This window comes from Amia ocellicauda, chromosome 5 (assembly GCF_036373705.1).
Source record: "Amia ocellicauda isolate fAmiCal2 chromosome 5, fAmiCal2.hap1, whole genome shotgun sequence".
In the NCBI taxonomy this organism is placed as follows: Eukaryota; Metazoa; Chordata; class Actinopteri; order Amiiformes; family Amiidae; genus Amia; species Amia ocellicauda.
In genome coordinates, this window is record NC_089854.1 from 46,052,849 (window position 1) to 46,075,345 (window position 22,497).

General features: G+C 39.1%; 1 protein-coding gene across 1 annotated transcript in view; it reads left to right on the plus strand.

Moving 5' to 3' along the window:
- The first annotated feature begins 399 nt into the window (after positions 1–399).
- The window catches only part of mybpc1 (myosin binding protein C1), a 45,788-nt gene continuing 23,690 nt past the window's right edge, over positions 400–22,497 (plus strand). The window contains exons 1-9 of the mRNA XM_066705474.1: positions 400–494; positions 6,023–6,058; positions 8,758–8,802; positions 16,533–16,583; positions 18,586–18,627; positions 19,649–19,756; positions 19,909–20,057; positions 20,485–20,602; positions 20,729–20,780. Of these exons, the coding sequence (XP_066561571.1) occupies positions 470–494; positions 6,023–6,058; positions 8,758–8,802; positions 16,533–16,583; positions 18,586–18,627; positions 19,649–19,756; positions 19,909–20,057; positions 20,485–20,602; positions 20,729–20,780 (626 nt within the window). The 5' untranslated portion in view covers positions 400–469. The remainder of the gene's footprint in view (positions 495–6,022; positions 6,059–8,757; positions 8,803–16,532; positions 16,584–18,585; positions 18,628–19,648; positions 19,757–19,908; positions 20,058–20,484; positions 20,603–20,728; positions 20,781–22,497) is intronic.

Here is a 22,497-nt window from a genome sequence, read left to right on the forward strand (position 1 = left end):
GTCTAGTTATGAGATAATTGTTTCTGTCTTGGAATAGCCCCTCCACTCCAAAGCTGAATACTGTACAGTGTGCGGATTTTGGTAATCCGGAAGGAGAATGCATAACCAGGAGTTCCCAGGGAGTAGTTTTCAGACAGCTTAGAAAAGATCTCTCTCAGCTAGGTTTGGGTTCTGTAATTGATGAGTCTCTTGCCAGGGCCCAGCGAAGACCCCTAGTGGCCACCACAACACTGTGGGACCAAAAAAGAATCCCAGGAAAAGCCATCGGGGATGTGGGAGCAGGTCAGGCTTGTCCATCTTTCAGAGCTTTGACACAGAGGAGGTGTCAGTTTGCTGGCTGTATATAAAGGAAGGGAATTCGTCTCCCCCTCTGATCTGATATTGAACTGCATCTAAACACACAGGACTGAGGCTTCCACTTGCACTGTGCCTTTGCAGTGTTCAGACTCTTTGGGGGATACAATTAACAATGCCAGAGCCCACCAAGAAAGCTGGTAAGTTTGTCCCATTTTAATTATAGCCAGAATAGGAAGGGTTAAACAAGCCAAATAAAATAAAATAAAGGCACACTCAAGATGCATAATTTGCATTGTTTAAATGTCTGAATGCAGCTACTTCCTGTCAACTGGAGTTGGGGGGAATGTGTTACATTTACTAAATCTTATTTGTGTAATTGTATTTGAAGTCTACACAAACACACCCATGGGCATCACCTGACAAATTACTATTTTCAAAGATAAATTCAACCTGTATTGATCTACTCGTTTATCCTTTTCTTTGGTTTAGAATTGTGCAGCTGGTTTATCTATGTTTAGTTTCCTCTTCAAGTTGTTAGCCTATGCACCAAACTTTCTCTTATGTATTCTTTCTTCAGCAAATGTTCTACTGCAAAAGCAGGAGAGTTTTGTTTTTGATGTAATTTGAATACGCTGAAAATCTTTGCTGCATATGATGATTTCTTCAATTTCCTCCCACTGGCTTGTTGGCTTTTCAATTGAGACATAAATACTATCTCAATGTGGTGCCAAAGTAATTTAGGAGAGATTAATATGGATTAAAGGTGTTGAGATTCTGGCTTGGTTTGCTGAATTGGTTTGTATGTATTTCTAGGCAACAATCGGTTGTGCTCCTGCTTGTTCTAATATGCTGTTTTTATGGATTTTATGTATTGTTATTATTAACAGAGAATCATTTTTCACTCCACACACAGAATGATATATGATGTGTTTCTGAATAGCAGCCAGCTGTTAGTGTCAGATTGTCATTGTTGCTGCACTTAGCTGGTGATGCGTTGTTGTATCACACAATGGTAGGGAAACCCAGGCACTCTTTTGACTCAGTATACTGGCCCTCTGTGCCAGGTCAGATAATGAGCATAGTTTCTCTGCCTGTGTGTTTCTTCCACACAGCACTGCCATTTCAGTTGTCACTCAGAGGCTCATTAAGGAATGCCTGCTGACAGCCTGTGATCTTTACTGTCCTTTTACCCGGCTGCAGGGACCTGCTGATGAGTGATGGTGATTTGTCTTGGATGAAAGTGTGCCGCCAAAAATAGTTGCAGCGATCACGCTTATTAATACAAATAGTGCATCCAGCAAATGGACAGGTTCCCAGTCTGCAGACCTTGACAGATGTCGTTCTTCCCAAATTATACGTTGCTTTCAAAGTTTCCCCCCTTTCTTTTTCTCTTGAATGACTTTGCGTAAAAGATTAAGGGCCGGATTAAATCAAAATGTTGACCCACCCGCTAACAGAAAACTACAGAACTGTACTCAGTTGTGGCTTCATTTTTAGTAAGATGTCACGTTCTTCTAATCATAAATGTAACCGCTATGATGTACAGGTTTGTAGTTTTCTATTAGCGGGTGGATCAAAATTTTGATTTAATCCGGCCCTAAGGCCAAGATATGCACCTTTTCTTTATTTTTTTGCAGATTTTTCCCTGTTTGTTGTGGAAGTTGTACAGGTAAAACCTCCTCTCACCTTCAGCATGCTGGTATGAATCTGTTCAACAACTGAAATTAAATCGCAGCCATACTGACAAACCTAGGATATCAGATTTAGCTAGCATAGTACAGTAGCTGTCAGCTGATATCAAAATTGAGTTGGAAACACATTATTACTATATATAGATGTAAATATTTTAAAACAGCTTTAGACAAAATATACACACTCTATAGTGCCAAGCAAACGATTCTCAGGATGCAATTAAATTTGGCTGGATTTCACTGAATGGCAATAGATTGATACTGAGGTATCCATTGTTTTTGAATAGCAAGCAGTTGAAGTTTAACTGCTGCCAGATTTGAACAGTGGTGTGTCTTGTTTGACAGTTTTCTCTAGTTGTGCTTTACTGGGATGGAATGTGTATGTGGAAGCAGTGTTTGTGAAGAGTGAACTGTGGCTTCATTTATTTATGTTTTTGAATTTATGCCAATTAGAACCAAAAATTTGTTAACAGTCTCCTGCAATATTAAACAAATTCGGAACCTCATTTACTGCCATTGCTTTGTAATTGCTGAGTGGAACAAGGGTGTAAAGATTCAGCCCAACATAGGTTTGCCATGACAGTGACTCGCTCAAACACAGCACAGACTTTCTTGAGCAAACCATGTGGTCCAGCCAGGAATTCCTAAAGCTAGTAATAGTTCATTATGAAGGACTGCAAATCCCTCTTTTCTGTACTGGAGCACTATGTCGAATCCCCCCTGTCACCTCTCACACTGACACACTCCCTCAAACAACAATAAATAGCTGTCTGGGTTACATGAAGTATAACTCATTCTTCCCTGACCCAGCATTCTCTATATTTTTGTATTACAAAAAACAAAAACTCAACTAAAGTGTGTCTGTGCCTCATTTGTCTTGGAAACTGGAGTGAAGAATTTCAGCTTTGTAATCAAAGGACATAAGGCATCATGTCCCAAACACCTCTGCAACATTAATCAATCACACAATTCCCAGCCTATGGGTATTTATTTCAAATAATCAGGTCTAGTGTGACTCTCTACAGTAATCAATGTTTTAAAGACACGTTTAACACATCTTGTAGGTTAGGCATGTGAAATATAGGAAGGTTAATTAAAAATATGAATAATAATTAAAGGAATAACACACACCATAAAAAAAACTAAACTAAACTAAACTAAACTAAACTAAACTAAGGCTATTATAGGAACAGCACAAAATGCAGTTGAATTACAGCATTGATCTGGTGCAGTAAAACAATAGTGCTTCAATGTAATGAGTTACATTTTTGCCTACCTTAATGAGAACAAGTGCCCAACAGAGACACCCAACCCCCCTTGCTATGTTTTCCAGCAACGTTCTGTAATGTAAGCTATTCTTCAGGGTCATTAGCAAAATAAACCAAAGAATCTGGCAGTGCTGGCCAGCAGTACTGGAGAATTCACAGACGCCACTGCCAAAACAGAAGCCAAGGTGACATGGAAAATAAGATGACAAGGACATCCAAGGAAGACCAAACCCTATATAACGCCAGCACCGGTGACATCAGCTGGTTAAAGTTTGTTTGCTCACAGCAGTTCATACTCCATTCCTGGTCTTGGACTCAGGCTGAGTAACCGACTTGCAGTACCTGGAATTTCAACTAGGAGGAGTCAAGCTCTGTTGGTCCTGATTGGAAAGTAAAACAGCAAAGTTGCTACCAAAATAATACAGACATGCCATCATCATATGAATTTAGCACCTGTTGTTATTATGTGCGGGTATGCTTTACAGTTTCCTCAGTTTGACTGCATGAAGTTAGCTTTGGAGTTTGGCAGAAAAATAGTATAAGTGAAGCTGTGAAGAGAGTGTGCATTGTCTATTATAATTAATGTGCGTGGTGTATTGTTTTTTTGTCTTTTCTGGACTCAACTGTGTTACTATTTTAATTGTGGCAGTTGTACAGTGAGAGATCAAGCCAGAGAAAATATAAACACCTTTCCTTAATTAGCTAGCCCACCCTCTGAAGATTGTGGGTAAAATAAACAGCAAATCTGGACTATGGAATGCCTTTTACACTGTTACTGGGTTAGAAAGAGACAGCAACACCACTTTTTTAACCTCCAATTTCAATGTTTCACTATGTTTTCCCAACATTGCAGCAGGTTTTTAAAAAGTAATCTTGTGACTTTATATGCAGTACAGGACAAATTAATATTGTGAAAGCTCCATACATACCCCTTATCAATTTTGTACCTAGCTTAGCTTTCATGGTATGATCTTAAACATTTTCATTCAGAGTTCAGAAACATCCTTCAACACACTCCTTCATGTCATTCCCTTCCTGTCTACATACGATCTGACACATCACCACTGGTTGTCCCGATACAGAAATAAATACAGTGAAGGATGTCTAAGTATGCAGTCAGGTGTCTCTGTTTCTCGAACGCATTCTTTTGACAGTTTGAATTGTGTTTTCCCTGTCAGAGATATACAAAGCCCTAGTGAGTACATTTACATACAGTCTTGGGGACTGTGGCGGGGTAGCCAGTAAGGGAGGCTTGGAGACAGATCACAGGCAAACAAAACAGGCTTTTATTAAATAAAGAAAATAAACTGGCAGGATGGCCAAACAAAAGATACACAGAACTCAAAGAAAAATACACAGGCTGGACCTGGTCTTCACTGTGTAAAAACGTCACTTACATACTCAAACAAAACATGGGCAACACTGGGTAGGTTCCCTCCCACACCCAACCCACCAACACCAACAACCCAACCCTCCAACACCAACTCTCTAATGGGAGGCTGAGGCCTCCTTATATAGCAGATGGCTATATTTGTGTTATATTGTTGGGTTACATTAAAATCATACACAACACAGCAAGTCCTCTTGGCAGCACTAGCGCTGGCCAGTAGGCAGTGGGCCGGGGCATGGTGACAGATGGGGTTTGTTGATTTAGACGGCATATAAATAGCAGCGAAGTGGTAGTCAGAGTGGTGCCCTGTAGACACTCCACTGCACCCTGCGACTGTGTAAGGATTCAACAGCAGCTCTGGGGAGGGTAACAAGGATTAGGCCTCAAGGATAGGCCACCAATCTCCAAGCTACAGGGAGTTGATCCCGTCTCAGTCATGAGACCCATATTTTACTGGCATTTGATTATCCCACACACTGTAGGTCAGAGGGTTACAGTTCCCGGACCCAGATGAACACTTACCTGTGCAGTTTTCCCTTGGGACAACCAACCCCATCATTTAATTGTATAACCAGGGTATTTGGTGGTTTTACTTGGGGATCATTTCTAACAAACCGCTGAATACCTCACTTAATAGAAACAAATGACTGGACTTGTTCAATTTATCAATCAATCAATTTAGTAATTAATACAAAATGTAAAAATAAACCATTAGACATGGAGCAGTGAAAAACAAAAACTCCTACAGGATGACAAACCGTTGTAGGCGATAATAAATCTCTGGGGGGTCCATATTTTAAGGCCCAGGTCTAATGGTTGCCTCCCTCCAGGCAATATAACATAAGCATGAAGTTCAGAAAGTTCTTATATAGTGCTGCTGTCTGTAGACTTCCCTATGGGATGGCCTGCCTGCCTGCCTGCCATTTGGGAGGTGTTTTGAATGCCCTCTGGGCTGGGGGGGGGCTTGTCAGTTAATTTATAAATAACTAATGTCCCAGTTTTTAGAAATGGTTCGTATGCAGCTTGATTGCAGGAAGAAATGATGACTGGGCAAGGTATGGTGACTGTTGGCCCAAGAAGATCCATACTTTGTGGTTATGGCCCCATGAAGGATGGTTATAACCTAGGACTATCCCATGTACATTTGCTCTCTGTATACATTATACTTGTTTTCACCAACACTTATGAATGATAGTCTTTTGGACTAAATTTGAATTCCAAGCGGAGTCCTTTGCCTATGTTCAATGTGAGCACTGTATTGAGAATTTAAAAAAGGTAATATTATTCAATACCCTTTGCAGCACTGATATTCAATGAACTATTGCAAATTAGAAGCAGCACCAAATGGAACTCATGACCTCTTTTTTCTTTTACAGATGGCAATGCTGAGCAATCAAGTGCCGTACCTGAAGGTAAGCACTGAGCCAGTTTGAACAGGCAAACAGTTTAAGCTCTACCCCCTCTAACCCCCCCCCCCCCAATATACTTGTTTTGCCCTGCCTCCTGGGTTTCACACAGTATATTCGCCTCCACGAGGCCATTGGAGTGTTACTTTGATAGAAGCTTCCTGTGTTCATAAGCCTTTTGCAGCCACCGAGCAAACTGCTTATTCCTAGAAAGGGTCAATGTAATGATGCCCTGTCACTTTGACCTTGGCCTGCTGGGGGTCTACTTCTTGCATGGGCTGACATATAGTTTAAGTAGCATGCATGCACACACTATTTAGTGTACAAAGTGTAGGAAGAGTAATGAGGAAAATAAATAGCAATAAGTGCATGCATGCATTTTTCCTGGCAAAAAAAAACATATCTAACAGCAAACTAAGTGTTTACTTCTTTATGGAAATTCCCTCTTACTCATTGATTAGAATATATTTATAATACAGTGACGGAAAAAAGTATTTGATCCCCTGCTGATTTTGTACGTTTGCCCACTGACACAGAAATGATCAGTCTATAATTTTAATGGTAGGTGTATTTTAACAGTGAGAGACAGAATAACAACAAAAAAATCCAGAAAAACACATTTCAAAAAAGTTATAAATTGATTTGCATGTTAATGAGGGAAATAAGTATTTGATCCCCTATCAATCAGCAAGATTTCTGGCTCCCAGGTGTCTTTTATACAGGTAACGAGCTGAGATTAGGAGCACTCTCTTAAAGGGAGTGCTCCTAATCTCAGCTCGTTACCTGTATAAAAGACACCTGTCCACAGAAGCAATCAATCAATCAGATTCCAAACTCTCCACCATGGCCAAGACCAAAGAGCTGTCCAAGGATGTCAGGGACGCGATTATTCGCAAATGGAAGAAACACAAAATAACTGTCAGTCTCCCTCGGTCTGGGGCTCCATGCAAGATCTCACCTTGTGGAGTTTCAATGATCATGAGAACGGTGAGGAATCAGCCCAGAACTACACGGGAGGATCTTGTTAATGATCTCAAGGCAGCTGGGACCATAGTCACCTAGAAAACAATTGGTAACACACTAGGCCGTGAAGGACTGAAATCCTGCAGTGCCCGCAAGGTCCCCCTGCTCAAGAAAGCACATGTACAGGCCCGTCTGAAGTTTGCCAATGAACATCTGAATGATTCAGAGGAGAACTGGGTGAAAGTGTTGTGGTCAGATGAGACCAAAATCGAGCTCTTTGGCATCAACTCAACTCGCCGTGTTTGGAGGAGGAGGAATGACCCCAAGAACACCATCCCCACCGTCAAACATGGAGGTGGAAACATTGTGCTTTTGGGGTGTTTTTCTGCTAAGGGGACAGGACAACTGCACCACATCAAAGGGACAATGGACGGGGCCGTGTACCGTCAAATCTTGGGTGAGAACCTCCTTCCCTCAGCCAGGGCATTGAAAATGGGTCGTTGGGTATTCCAGCATGACAATGACCCAAAACACACAGCCAAAGCAACAAAGGAGTGGCTCAAGAAGAAGCACATTAAGGTCCTGGAGTGGCCTAGCCAGTCTCCAGACCTTAATCCCATAGAAAATCTGTGGAGGGAGCTGAAGGTTCGAGTTGCCAAACGTCAGCCTCGAAACCTTAATGACTTGGAGAGGATCTGCAAAGAGGAATGGGACAAAATCCCTCCTGAGATGTGTGCAAACCTGGTGGCCAACTACAAGAAATGTCTGACCTCTGTGATTGCCAACAAGGGTTTTGCCATCAAGTACTAAGTCGAAGGGGTCAAATACTTATTTCCCTCATTAACATGCAAATCAATTTATAACTTTTTTGAAATGCGTTTTTCTGGATTTTTTTGTTGTTATTCTGTTTCTCACTGTTAAAATACACCTACCATTAAAATTATAGACTGATCATTTCTTTGTCAGTGGGAAAACGTACAAAATCACCAGGGGATCAAATACTTTTTGTGCGGTAGAGTTGTAATCTTTCATGTCTGCACTCTACAAACCCTCACATTCCTCTAGTCAGAAGCACAGAGGGGACTTTAAGCTGGGTGATCCCCGCCTGTTGATACAGCTGACAAAACCTCCTTGTGACAAGAGATATGGCATTTTGTTCAGTTGGCACTGATGTCAAAGCTGGCCCCTCTATTTTAACCCTGACCTTGGAAAGCAGCATGTCTTAAGCAAGATACACTTTCTGGAGAGTGTGGTTGTGACCACACTCTCTGGACATCTTTAGTACATAATTAACCTCATTAACAAACTGCTCCAAAGTTCACCTTCATGCGAGAAACAAAAAAATATCCTTATGTTAATGTTAATTATAGCTAAAAGCACCTATTGTAGTAGTAATGTATTATTTTCCACATATTTGTGTGTTTATTAGTATACTTTCATATTTGTTTGTTCATTAGTATAATTTACACTGAGCTACAGGTAATGTACAACTGACAGACGTTGGTTGGGTTCTTGCGTCCAGATTCGACTTTCAGCGCTATATACGTGTATGCATCTTTATGAGATGCCACGCATGATAAAAAGTAATTTCCTGTACTGCAGCCCATGTAAAGTAAGTACATATGATATGAAAATTATTTATATATCTCATGGCTGTAAGAACACCAACGAACTGCTAAATAGGAAGATGAACCTGAGATTATGAAAAAATTACGAACAAACTGTGTTTGTTGCATACTTAGCGACAGAGAATTGTGACCCTCCTCTTGAGATTTCCCCATCCCCAGGTTAGTGAGATTCATCTGTGTCTTGTCTGCGGATTTCTTTTATCTTCCCTTTAATCCACATAGTGTACCATCTACAGTTGTGTGTAATTTTGTGTGTGTGTGTGTGTTTCTCTCATGTTCTTCCTCTGAGTTTCTTTTTACCTGGTGGTTTCCTTTTGTGAGTGTTTCATTTGATCTGTATTTAGATTTTTAATCCCTTGCCTTATTCCCATATCTGAACTGCCATGGTCCTGGATTTACATAAAGCTGTTCATGAATGCAGAATAAAAATAATAATAATAAAAAACATACCTCCTGCAACTAATAAAAGATTTGGTTTGTTTTTAATGTTTTGTGACAAGTTTTTTCTTAACGGATTGTCATGTAAACCTGCACGACGTTGTTCTTCTACGTTGTTTGCATTGCTTTGTTTGTATGAGGTGTAAAAAGGAAATAAATACTACCACAGTTGGAAACAACATCAAAATAGACATTTATTTTCCATCCATAAACAACATCAGTTTATTTGGCTCATATATTACAATTGAAACAAGGATGTGCAAGTTTCTTCATCGTCAAAACTACGATGCAAGATGAGGATCTCCACAAATTGTCAGGCTGAATACAGTAACATATTGAAATAAAGGCATGAGACAGAAGCCTCAATACCTTCCCAAAGATAAATCAGTCACAAGAATATACAGACAGCAAAGCAAACTAGATTATGTCTGTGTGATTTTGGGGCTATGTCCTTTTACTGAACTAAAATTGCTTCAAAGCTTTTTATGATTTTCAGTCTTAAAACGAGATGCAGTTCTGGCCACCATCTATATTCTTTCATTGCCAGCTTTTGGGGTGTCTTCTTCTATTCTACACAATAGTCTTCACAATTTGAGTCTCTGGCTTTTCTTACGTCTCTCTTATGCTATGGCACAGTCATGCGCCTACGTTTTGATACAGCAGTAAACCGCACCAACCAATAAACAAATTAACTAATACTTGATTAAGTGTATATGTATACCTTTTCTCAATAAAATTGTGGGTACAGTATTATCTCCTAACCAGCACCTCATACACTGTAGTATTTGAAGCCTGCAGAGCTTTAGTCGCAGAATTGTGTTTGATGTACCGAGCCAGTAGGAGAGCTAAAGGACGATGCACCTTTTAGCGCCTCTGGTAAGTAAAGCATTTGTCAAGCCATAAAGTGACATAACAGTTATGGTGTATGCTGTGTGTATTTAACAGGCTGGACTTTCACACAGAAATCCATTGTAATTAAAACTTCTATAAAGTACGTTAACCAAGGGGGGATATTATACCATTAAATGTAATCTCTCTCCTGTCAACCATTTGGTGCAGTTAATCTGCACATGGGGAACATCTTTTGCATTTACATTTTTGAACCAGTTCTCCAGCACTGGCGGATAGACATTACAAATATTATAAAGTCAGACACTTAGTGCAAATGTGTCTATTGGTGACCTACTCTTATTTCAAAGTGCTCCTAATTGACCCCTGTAGGCATAATCCAAACTGAGTTTCAATATTTATCCATAACAATAATGTCCAAATTCAGCAATAATTAAAGGGATGATGTCTCTAGTAGCTTCTTTCCCATATTGTAGTACGAGTCCTGCAACTTGGACAGTGTCTGTTCAGTTGTCTCAATGGGACAACCAGTGGTAGGATTTGGTGCCTGCAGGACTATATGGCTCTCTCAGGTGCTGTCTGTCTGTCCCCCGGTTCACCCTCAAGTCCCATTGTTTCCATTCCAACAACATAACCAAGCCTTTCTCCTTGTACACATACATGTCCTCAGAGGTCCATCAATAGCATCATTATAGAAGTCATTATTAATGGATCTCTGTAACTGAAGTGTGAACATTCATTGTTCAACTCGCAGTAATACCACACTACTTATATCTCCATGTGCTCATTGTGTCTGTAACAAACAGTATTCTTTGAAAGTCTTTAAAGAAATATCAGGTCTTAACAAAACCACAATGTATTTCTTGTAAGTGATATAGCTCATCTGCTAACAATTGTGTAACACTTTTCTTGAGAGGGTAAATTCTATGTACATACTTTGTTTTTCATAACTCCATTCCTTCTTTGTGTTCGTCCATCACTACATATTAGCTATATGTTAATCAAAGATATCTATTTATTGTTTGATTGTTTCTATTGATTACGTGGTATGTTTGCATGTGTGTATTGACTATTCCAGTTCCTTATCTCTGTATACAGTGAGGGAAAAAAGTATTTGATCCCCTGCTGATTTTGTACGTTTGCCCACTGACAAAGAAATGATCAGTCTATAATTTTAATGGTAGGTGTATTTTAACAGTGAGAGACAGAATAACAACAAAAAAATCCAGAAAAACACATTTCAAAAAAGTTATAAATTGATTTGCATGTTAATGAGGGAAATAAGTATTTGGTCCCCTATCAATCAGCAAAATTTTTAGCTCCCAGGTGTCTTTTATACAGGTAACGAGCTGAGATTAGGAGCACTCTCTTAAACTCTCCACCATGGCCACGACCAAAGAGCTGTCCAAGGATGTCAGGGACAAGATTGTAGACCTACACAAGGCTGGAATGGGCTACAAGACCATCACCAAGTAGCTTGGTGAGAAGGTGACAACAGTTGGTCCGATTATTCACAAATGGAAGAAACACAAAATAACTGTCAGTCTCCCTCGGTCTGGGGCTTCATGCAAGATCTCACCTCATGGAGTTTCAATGATCATGAGAACGGTGAGGAATCAGTCCAGAACTACACGGGAGGATCTTGTTAATGATCTCAAGGCAGCTGGGACCATAGTCACCAAGAAAACAATTGGTAACACACTACGCCGTGAAGGACTGAAATCCTGCAGTGCCCGCAAGGTCCCCCTGCTCAAGAAAGCACATGTACAGACGCGTCTGAAGTTTGCCAATGAACATCTGAATGATTCAGAGGAGACCTGGGTGAAAGTGTTGTGGTCAGATGAGACCAAAATCGAGCTCTTTGGCATCAACTCAACTCGCCGTGTTTGGAGGAGGAGGAATGACCCCAAGAACACCATCCCCACCGTCAAACATGGAGGTGGAAACATTATGCTTTGGGGGTGTTTTTCTGCTAAGGGGACAGGACAACTGCACCGCATCAAAGGGACGATGGACGGGGCCATGTACCGTCAAATCTTGGGTGAGAACCTCCTTCCCTCAGCAAGGGCATTGAAAATTGGTCGTGGATGGGTATTCCAGCATGACAATGACCCAAAACACACAGCCAAAGCAACAAAGGAGTGGCTCAAGAAGAAGCACATTAAGGTCCTGGAGTGGCCTAGCCAGTCTCCAGACCTTAATCCCATAGAAAATCTGTGGAGGGAGCTGAAGGTTCGAGTTGCCAAACGTCAGCCTCGAAACCTTAATGACTTGGAGAGGATCTGCAAAGAGGAGTGGGACAAAATCCCTCCTGAGATGTGTGCAAACCTGGTGGCCAACTCCAAGAAACGTCTGACCTCTGTGATTGCCAACAAGGGTTTTGCCACCAAGTACTAAGTCAAATACTTATTTCCCTCATTAACATGCAAATCAATTTATAACTTTTTTGAAATGCGTTTTTCTGGATTTTTTTGTTCCAGCTTCTCCTTTTTTTGTCTCTCACTGTTAAAATACACCTATCATTAAAATTATAGATTGATCATTTCTTTGTCAGTGGGCAAAATCAGCAGGGGATCAAATACCTTTTTCCCTCACTGTATGTCCACTGTTAAGGAAATTAGAAATTGACCAGAAAGGTGTTTTTAGGTGAATGGGTGTATCTATAACTTTATATTTATTGAAATTCACAAGTTTGAAATATCTATATGATCTTTACTATAAAATGAAGTATGCAGTCATCAAAGACGGGAAATGTAAATCTTAAGCAGGTGTCACATATATTATACATAATACCGATTTCTATTTCCTTCATTGTAGCTACTTGCTCAGCAGGGCCTGTTTTGAGTATGTGTTTTAACATAGAAATTACATTATAATATTCTGTTAGTTGTAGGCAGATGTGTAGTAGATACACTACAACACGGTGCTTATTTTACACTATTGGAAAACCACAGGCAAATACCAGTAAATTAATCTGATGGGTGTCGTGGGAATACCAGGGCTTGTATTTCTTATCTTGAAGACTTAGGATTTTCAGTCTTTATAATAATAAAAAAGAAACACATAGTTAGGTCCATAAATATTTGGATAGTGACACAGTTGTCATCATTTTGGCTCTGTACGTCACCACAATGGATTTGAAAGGAAGGCAAAACACCCCAAGAACAAGCAGGAACTAAAGACAGCTGCATTACAGGCCTGGCAGAGCATCACCAGGGAAGAAACCCAGCATCTGGTGATGTCTATGGGTTCCAGACTTCAGGCAGTCATTGACTGCAAAGGATTGAAAGTATTGAAACTCACAATTTAATTAATGATTGTTAGTTTGTCCAAATACCTTTGAGCCCCTAAAATTGGGGGACCACATATACAAAAGGGTGTAATTCCCACACCGTTCACCCAATTTGGATGTAACTACACTCAAATTAAATATGAAAGTCTACACTTTGTTGTTTTAAATCAATTGTGGTGGCGTACAGAGCCAAAATAATGACAATTGTGTCACTGTCCACATATTTATGGACCTAAGTGTATATATCAATCCCTTTAGCTAGTAAGACATATCGTAGCAGCGTTATAGCACTGCACAATGGTTTCCTTTTCCTGTCTTTCAAATGTGTTCAAGGCTTATTTTATTCAGCACACATTGTGTTTGCAGAAAAGGAGGAAGACGAAATGGGTGTGGGTGTTACACCGCCCCCTCCACCGGAAGGTCTGAAACCGGTTTAATCTTTTGGCTGTTTGTGTGTGAGGTGGTGTCCTTAAAATTCATCCTGCGCATAGATAGACCAGCACTCATTTCAAAGGACATCACTGAGTATCATTCATGATCATGCCAGCTTAGACTATAGATCAGCACAGAGGCTTGGCTTTCATTTTCAAGAGCAGTTACGTCTCACACACCAAGTTGGCAATCTCTGCTGCAGCGCACAACTACACAAACCTATGAACAGGTTTTAAGTGACCTTGGGAGCAACAGCATGAGAACGACCGAACTGCTGACAAAACAGAAGCTGCTAATTACAGAGTTTTGCTGGGAAGTTACAGCTTTTTCTGAAATGCCCTACTTAACTAGGATATTTTTTTCTCTTGCTTCACACAGTATTCCTTGTTATAAACCCTATATACACTACCATTCAAAAGTTTGGGGTCACTTGAAATGTTCTTGTTTTCCATGAAAACATACATGAAATGAGTTTGAATAGGAAATATAGCAAAATGAAATATAGTCATTGACAAGGTTAGAAATAATGATTTTTAATTGAAATAATAATTGTGTCCTTCAAACTTTGCTTTGTCATTGAATCCTCCAATTGCAGCAATTATAGCATTGCAGACCTTTGGCATTCTAGTTGTCAATTTGTTGAGGTAATCTGAAGAAATTTCACCCCATGATTCCTGAAGCACCTCCCACAAGTTGGATTGGCTTGACTTACGTACCATACGTCAAGCTGCTCCCACAACAGCTCAACAGGGTTGAGATGCGGTGACTGTGCTGGCCACTCCATTATAGACAGAATACCAGCTGACTGCTTCTTCTCTAAATAGTTCTTGCATAGTTTGGAGCTGTGCTTTGGGTAATTGTCCTGTTGTAGGAGGAAATTGGCTCCAATCAAGCACCATCCACAGGGTATGGCATGGCATTGCAAAATGGAGTGACAGCCTTCCTTCTCCAAGATCCCTTTTATCCTGTACAAATCTCCAACTTTACCACCCCTAAAGCACCCCCAGACCATCACATTGCCTCCACCATGCTTGACAGATGGCATCAAGCACTCCTCCAGCATCTTTTCATTTGGCCTGCGTCTCACAAATGTTCTTCTTTGTGATCCGAACACCTCAAACTTAGATTTGTCTGTACATAACACTTTTTCCAATCTTCCTCTGTCCAGTGTCTGTGTTCTTTTGCCCATTTCATTGCAACGCTGCCTAGAAGGCCAAAATCCCAGAGTTGCCTCTTCACTGTTGACGTTGAGACTGGTGTTTTGTGGGTACTATTTAATGAAGCTGCCAGTCGAGGACCTGTGAGGCGTCTGTTTCTCAAACTAGACACTAATTTATTTGTCCTCTTGCTCAGGTTGTGCACCAGGGCCTCCCACTCCTCTTTCTATTCTGGTTATAGCTAGTTTGCGCTGTTCTGTGAAGGGAGTAGTACACAGCGTTGTATGAGATCTTCAGTTTCTTGGCAATTTCTCGCATGGAATATCCTTCATTTCTCAGAACAAGAATAGACTGATGAGTTTCAGAAGAAAGTTATTTGTTTCTGGCCATTTTGATCATGTAATTGAACCCACAATTGCTGATGCTTCAGATACTCAACTAGTCTAAAGAAGGCCAGTTTTATTGGTTCTTTGGTTCAGTTTTCAGCTGTGCTAATATAATTGCAAAAGTGATCAATTAGCCTTTTAAAATAATAAACTTGGATTAGCAATGGGCTGATAATGGGCCTCTGTACGCCAATGTAGATATTCCATTACAAATTGTTCCAGCTACAATAGTCATTTACAACATTAGCAATGTCTACACTGTATTTATGATCAATTTGATGTTATTTTAAAGGACGAAAAATTTGCTATTCTTTCGAAAAAGAAAGAACAGCACCAAACCCCAAACGTTTGAACGGTAGTGTATATTTTTTGAATTTAATAACAACAGTATTCATAAGATACCACAAATACTATTAAAAAACAATCTGGGCAGCATTGATAAGATTACGGCATTGAAAAAGTTGGAATAAACGAAAACTACAGAACTTTACTCAGTTGCGGCTTCATTTTTAGTAAGAAGCCACTTTCATAAATATAACCACTATGATGTACAGGTTTGTAGTTTGGTATTAGTGGGTGGGTCAAAGTTTTGATTTAATCCGGCCCTTAGTCAGCAAATTAGTGACTTCCTAATATCAATGTTTTGGACTTCGTCGTTTTTCCCTTGTATTTAAGTATGTCACAGCAGCAATAAATCTGTTTGGTTTTATTCAAATTTACGAGACTAAACTGAATGCACATGGCCTAAAATACACCTCAATAATTCTATGTGGAAGAAGAGCACTTGCTTGTAAACACATTTTTTCCAGAATAAGTGCACACTGTCCTGTCAGAAGGCACAGGATCTAGATATCTCACAAATAAGATGTGTATCTGCTCCTGAGAATAACATTGCTGCCCATCTATGGTATACCCAAAAGGAAAAACATTTTTAATACAGGGTAGAAATGTTTGATCCTTACATTCTTCATATGCCAAGATTGGCCCCTTTAGTATTTAGGTTGATTATATAATGAGGTTAATTTCTACAACATAATAAATTAATGGATTACGGACTACTACGTATTAAATATTTACTCTGTATGGGTATATATAGATAAGCAGTGTATGGGACCTCTTCTCTTACATCCATCATGGTGTGAACCCATTCATAGCCAAAATCACAAACCTCATGCTCAATCCAGTCTCATGCATTGCCCAGAACCATCTTTCATGGCTTACATTTCACGGTTCGGCCATCTGATTCATGTCCCGTGTTTGGTGATAGGTTGAAGAGCCGGGTGTCACCATTACATTTCACAACAGCTCCATTCTGAATCACCGTCTTTATTGCAGATAAAGAGGATGATCTGGCGGCCAGCACCCCATCACCTCAGCCTCCATCAGGTTGGTAAACTGGGGCCATCTCTCATCTGTCTCATAGTCACTGTCATCCATCTCATACAGTTAGTAGTGCACTGGAAACTACATGGGGAACTTGTACTTGGACTTGTATCTTTATATACCACTATAGATGCATTCCATTGGAAGTTAATGTACAGTAAGGAGAAGCTGGAATCAATGGATTTCGATGCCATCCTTCTCAGAATACCTGCTTTTCACTGGTATATTTTAGGGATCTATGAAAACAGTTCTATTTGAGTTTCAATGGGTTTCTTGGAAAAACGCAAAGCAACCACACCCGTGCCATACAAGATCCACTACAAACCATTTACAGTTAGGATCAAGAAGCTTGCCAGATTTATACACTAATATAATATTTATATATGTATATATAAAACGATATACATGATATAAATATAAACATATGCATAATGTGTGCCTGTGTGTCTCATTTATATGTACAATATATTATGTGTGTATGGACATAAATGACACTTCTAAGGACATGTATACATGTGCCATAATACATATATATATACTGTGTGTGTATATATATATATGGCCTTTAAATTATTCATATATGGAAAGATAGTTGTATGTCACACCTGTCAATCTAGATTTATGCTGATTTCATACTTGAATTATTCATTTCCATTACATTCTAAAAAGTATTTAAGTTTACAATTATATTTATAATAAGGTGTAAATAAATATAGATAAATAAATATAGAAATAATATGCCCATGCTGCTTTGTTTTTAATCTTTCATCAAAAGGTTAAGTCGAAATCAGGCCACAAATTGCATTTATTGAAACCAATGCACAGGAACACTGCTTGACACAAGGGACTTTGTTTTTCTTTTCACAGCAAGACACCTACTCGCAAATCTCTAGGGCTCTGCGATTTTTCAAGTTCATTAATATTTATAATGTCCTTTTTTCACAGATGAAGCCAATACACTTCCAAAGAACAATAAGTTTCCTAGTAAGCAGACCTATGTGTTCATTCTAGGATTCTAGAGTGCTAAATAACTAGTTCTGTACAGACCTTGAAGAAAGGAGCAGGAAATATAGTAAAGGATCTTTGGAACTTGTATTTTCTTGTTTATAGTGCTTTAACTTTAACTTGGCAGTAAGAACAAAGCCAAATATCAGTATACAGTAGTTATAGCATAGTATAAGTATTAATATTTAATGTTTTTTTTTAATTATATTACTTCTATAACTTAACTATTGTCTTTAAGAATAATTATACCCTTTTCTTTCCTATTTCTTTTAATTAACTAAAGTATAAATATGTATGGTTATACATATGTATACTTTTCCTTTGGAATTCTGTATTTCAAAACAGAATGTTTTCATTCCATTTGTCAGTATAGATTCTTGATCTGTTGTGCTGAATTTCTGACAGAGCCAGATCCATAAGAAATGATTTTGCCAGTAAAACATGATGTTGGCGTTCTTTAGCCATGATATTTAGACCAACTGGTATTGATTTGACTTTTTCTATAATTCTACTGTATTTTGATCACTGCCAAAATAGTATAATGACTACCAGGTTTATCTAGAATTTGGGTCTTGCCCTCTTTTTTTCTTTTTACCATGAGCTGCACAAGTATGAACATGGAACAAGAGTGTATAAGAATGTCAGGATTAGGCAGAAAAAGGGACACATAATTTCCTTACCTTTTCTTCAGAGGTGCAGACAGTTATTAAATGTCACTTAAAAAACAGCCAAACTAAGTGTTCATTACAAAAAAAATCAGAAAAGAACTATCACTCTGTACTCAAATCACAGCATCAGTGTTGTATGATGGTTTTTCAATTCATCCTTGAATTTCAGAATTCTACAAGCCCCGACTGTAGGCAGGTACTGCTAGCACAAACTCCTGTGTAAGCATGTGCCTTATGTGTGCTTGCTGTATGTCCAGGTGCTTACTGCAATAGATGTTATTATATTTTGCATAATATGCTGCCTATTTATTTAAATTTTTTTATTTATGTAGATGATAGCATCCCTGAGTCAGCCAAAGGAAGAAAAGACTCAGGTAATACTGCCTAACTCGCTACGCCTCAGCCAACTGCAAGGGCCACAAATACCTTACATAGGATCCGATGTACCATACACAAGGAGCTGTTTCTATTCATTTTCACCACGTGGGTCCAATGAAACACACGATGGGCTCAGGCTGCATTCAGTTTCATTGGACTAAAAGCCACGTTATTCCTTAATGAAAAGGAACTATTGCTGAAAATGCTAGAGTGGGCTGTGTCTGGCGCAAATAGAGCTTTTTAGAACGCTATAGCATTTTTGGAGAACTAGCTGCTGCACTTCTTCATATAGGAAGTGAAAATGAATACATCACAAACATTTTCTCCGTACACTCTGAGCAGCACATTGTACGGTAGGTGTGGGGCTATACATTTTTTGCAGAAGGACAACAACCCAGAGAGCAGGCTTGTGAAGTAAAAATGTGGTCACCAATCTTTTTGGGGTTAATGAAACTTTTAGTCCAACTGTGTACTGATTTTTAGTTCAGGTAGCTTTATTCATTTTGCTAGATCCCTGTGGCATACTCCAAATGATGTCCAAATTCAGGTTTCTGCACATAGAAGGGTAACAGCAGGAACCATGACAAAGAAGACCTCAAGAATTCCCTTTCTCCAACTATTTGTTTTTTGGAATGTTTTTCCAAAAGGTGTGCAAACCCCCTTTTGAGTCTAAAAAAAATCAAAAGGCAAAATCAACAGCACATTGTCACAAGGTTTCTGGATGCTTCTAACTTGTCCGGTCTAGTTCTGTGATAAAAACACATTTTTAGTCCTTTCTTATAGTTCATGGTTTGGAAAGATCAACAGGATGGGTCTGGTTTGTCCCTTTTTTCCCACTTTCTCATTAAGGTAGTCAAAAGGGTTTCATTTCAGGAAGTGAAATGAGGGGACAGATGGAGGTGGAAAAAAGAAGAAAAAGAAGAGGGAAGGCCTGTTATGGGGGCCATGTTTGCATGCATGTATGTATGTATGTCTTTTCATACCAGCTAGTCTCTTTCCCCCCCAACCGCTGAGTAGTGTGGTCCCTTGGTGAGGGCCAACCCCCAGAGGAGCTGGACAAACCAGAGAACACCCAGCGCTCCACCTTGCTGATCGAGAAACCTCAGAGTGGCTCCATCACTGTGGGTGAGTCGGCCTTCTCTCTTAGAGGAGACCTCTACGTAAGAGAGCTTATCGCCTTGCCTTACAGCATAGCAGTGGGTTCATTGCTTGTTACACAAAGGTACATAAAGGTTTTCTTAATAAGAATAACAAATTCCATGATATTTATTCCCAAGGTGGAGATATCACTTTCGTAGCTAAAGTTGAAGCAAAAGACCTGCTTAGGAAACCAACAATCAAATGGTTCAAAGGTAAATGGATGGACCTGGCCAGCAAGACAGGAAAGCACCTTCAGCTGAAAGAAACCTTCGACCGCTTCACTAAGGTGAGCTCTCCATCCTAAGGATAACGTTTACTGCATTAAAGTTGCGTACTTCACAAAGAAGGCATATTTATTTGCCCTGAAAAGCAAGGCGAAAAAAAAGCTAATATCACAATGGAGTGTAATCTGTATCATAAATGTATTGTATGCGTTTGATGCATCGTCATAGATCAGATCCTTGCAGCCGGCTCTATGCAGGAAGAGGGCATGCCGAATCAATAACTGGCTCTTTCATTCCAGTTTTGCCATCATTAGCTGGTTAATGTGATTAATAAAGCATGCATTAAGATTTATATAATTCAGGAGCTGGTAAGACCATAAACCTGCATTGAAAAAAATGGGAATCTGTACACACTGAAGAAATCGTTTACATTCTTGGTGCCCCAATATAAAACCTTACAGGATATATATATTTGATTTTCTTTTTCAGGTTCACACTTTTGAAATGCAAATCATCAAAGCCAAGGAGAACTATGGAGGGAACTACAGATGTGAAGTGACATATAAAGACAAATTTGACAGCTGCTCTTTCGATTTGGAAGTTATAGGTATGCTCTTTATCATTTCTTCTATTGTTATTGCTGAGACATTAACATTTTTCACAGTGCCTATTTTGTCTGGGTCATTATAAAAACACAAACCAAAAACAAGGTAATTGTATTGATATTTTTCAGAGGTTCGAGAAACTTCTCAAGCTATCGATATCCGATCGGCCTTCAAGAGGAGGTAAAGAGATGCATTTCAGTTGTATGTAGACATTGAACATGTAGATAAAAGATTTAAACTGAAGGACTAAAATGTGCATTTTACCATGGGTAGATATTTTGGTTGTCCTAATAGACAGGCTTCTGTATCCAAATCTGAAACCCCTTCTAAATGAAACTCAAAATTGACATGGTGTGTCCTGACACTGACACCAGCCTATTGCTCCGGGTGAAAAACCTATGCAGCTGATAAACTTTCACAGTCACTGTCCAGAGAGAGCTGCTTGGGAAAGACAACACAGTGGCCAAACTCCCCTGTCTCTGTCCTTGCTTTTCATATACATGTTTACAGTACAGCTCCCTTCATCATTGTCACTCCCTATCTCCGCCTATGCACATGGACTTTTAATATGACCGTTTTCCCCTGTGTTCTCAGAGTGTTAAATGGGGAAAACCCAGACTGTGCTATTATCATGCATACAAGTATTCCTCCCTGACAATCCATTTGTTCATTTTTTTGAGTCTGTGAGTAAGACAAGTTTCCTCTCCATTGGGTTTACCAGTGTCAGTAGCACTGCTGACCATCCCTCTTCCCCTCAGCCTCCTGAAGACGCTGCATTTACTGGCTGATCATGCTTTTGCCCTGTTACCTATAGACACCTATTAATGCATGGCAAATTGCCAGCATTCATCCTATTCCTTACTATTGCAGATTTAAAGGTCAAAATCTGAACATATCACACAATGGCAAATTATAAATGTCTCTCGATTTGCTTTCTACTATATGCCAGAAGCTTCAGGCTTCTGCCAAATGGAGAACTGCTGAGAGGTCTCAAGTTTAGAGTTTGTCATTGACAGATGGGTCAAGGGTTTTCTAAGATCCAGGTCTTTGTTAAGTTCATATCTTTTTTTTTGTTTGTTTCCCCTTGGGATTAAGCTCTTTTTTTATATATTTAAAATACAATATAGGAATTCTAATACAAAAACTACTCAATATGAATATAAGCAAACTATAGTTGCTCTCTGCTTACTAAAATTAATTGCTATTGCAGAGAAAGCCTTGAGAATTATAGCCATTCTGTGCTCAGAAAAGCAAATTCTTGTAAAGTTAATGTTACAATATTGTGACAGAACAAAAGAAAAGGGTTCAAACTGTATTGTCCGATGATTCATTTGATCTTTTTTTATAATTCTTTGTAATTAAATATTTCGAAGTTTGCCACTTTTTCATTAAAAAAAAACCTAATCAAGTTATTTTCTTGAAAGTACACAGAAATTAAATGTATCGGATGATAGGGATGGAAGTTGAACTACAAAAAGCATTTATAAAAGCAGGGAATACAGGGATTGTACCTGCTCTAGAGGTGTATTTTCATTTTATAATATAACCATATTGAAAGGTAACAATCCCTGTTAAGTGATTTCAGAATATCCTAGTGCTCGCAAAGTACAGTTGAAAATCAGTATTCATTGGTGTAAACTAACATGTTACTAGACATTTAACAGTAGATTAAAATTAGTATTGTCAAATTACAACAGTTTTCGTCAATGATTAAGAAGTAAACATTCTTGTTTTAGTTTAATCCATTCATTCAAGCCCTCAATACAATAAATACACAAATATGTGGGTATTATGGGGACACTTTGAGAGTGTTCAAAATGGACCATACAAAATCAGAACATCCACACTATAAAATTATGGAATTCACCAAAGATTTTTGTTGCAATAAATAAATAAA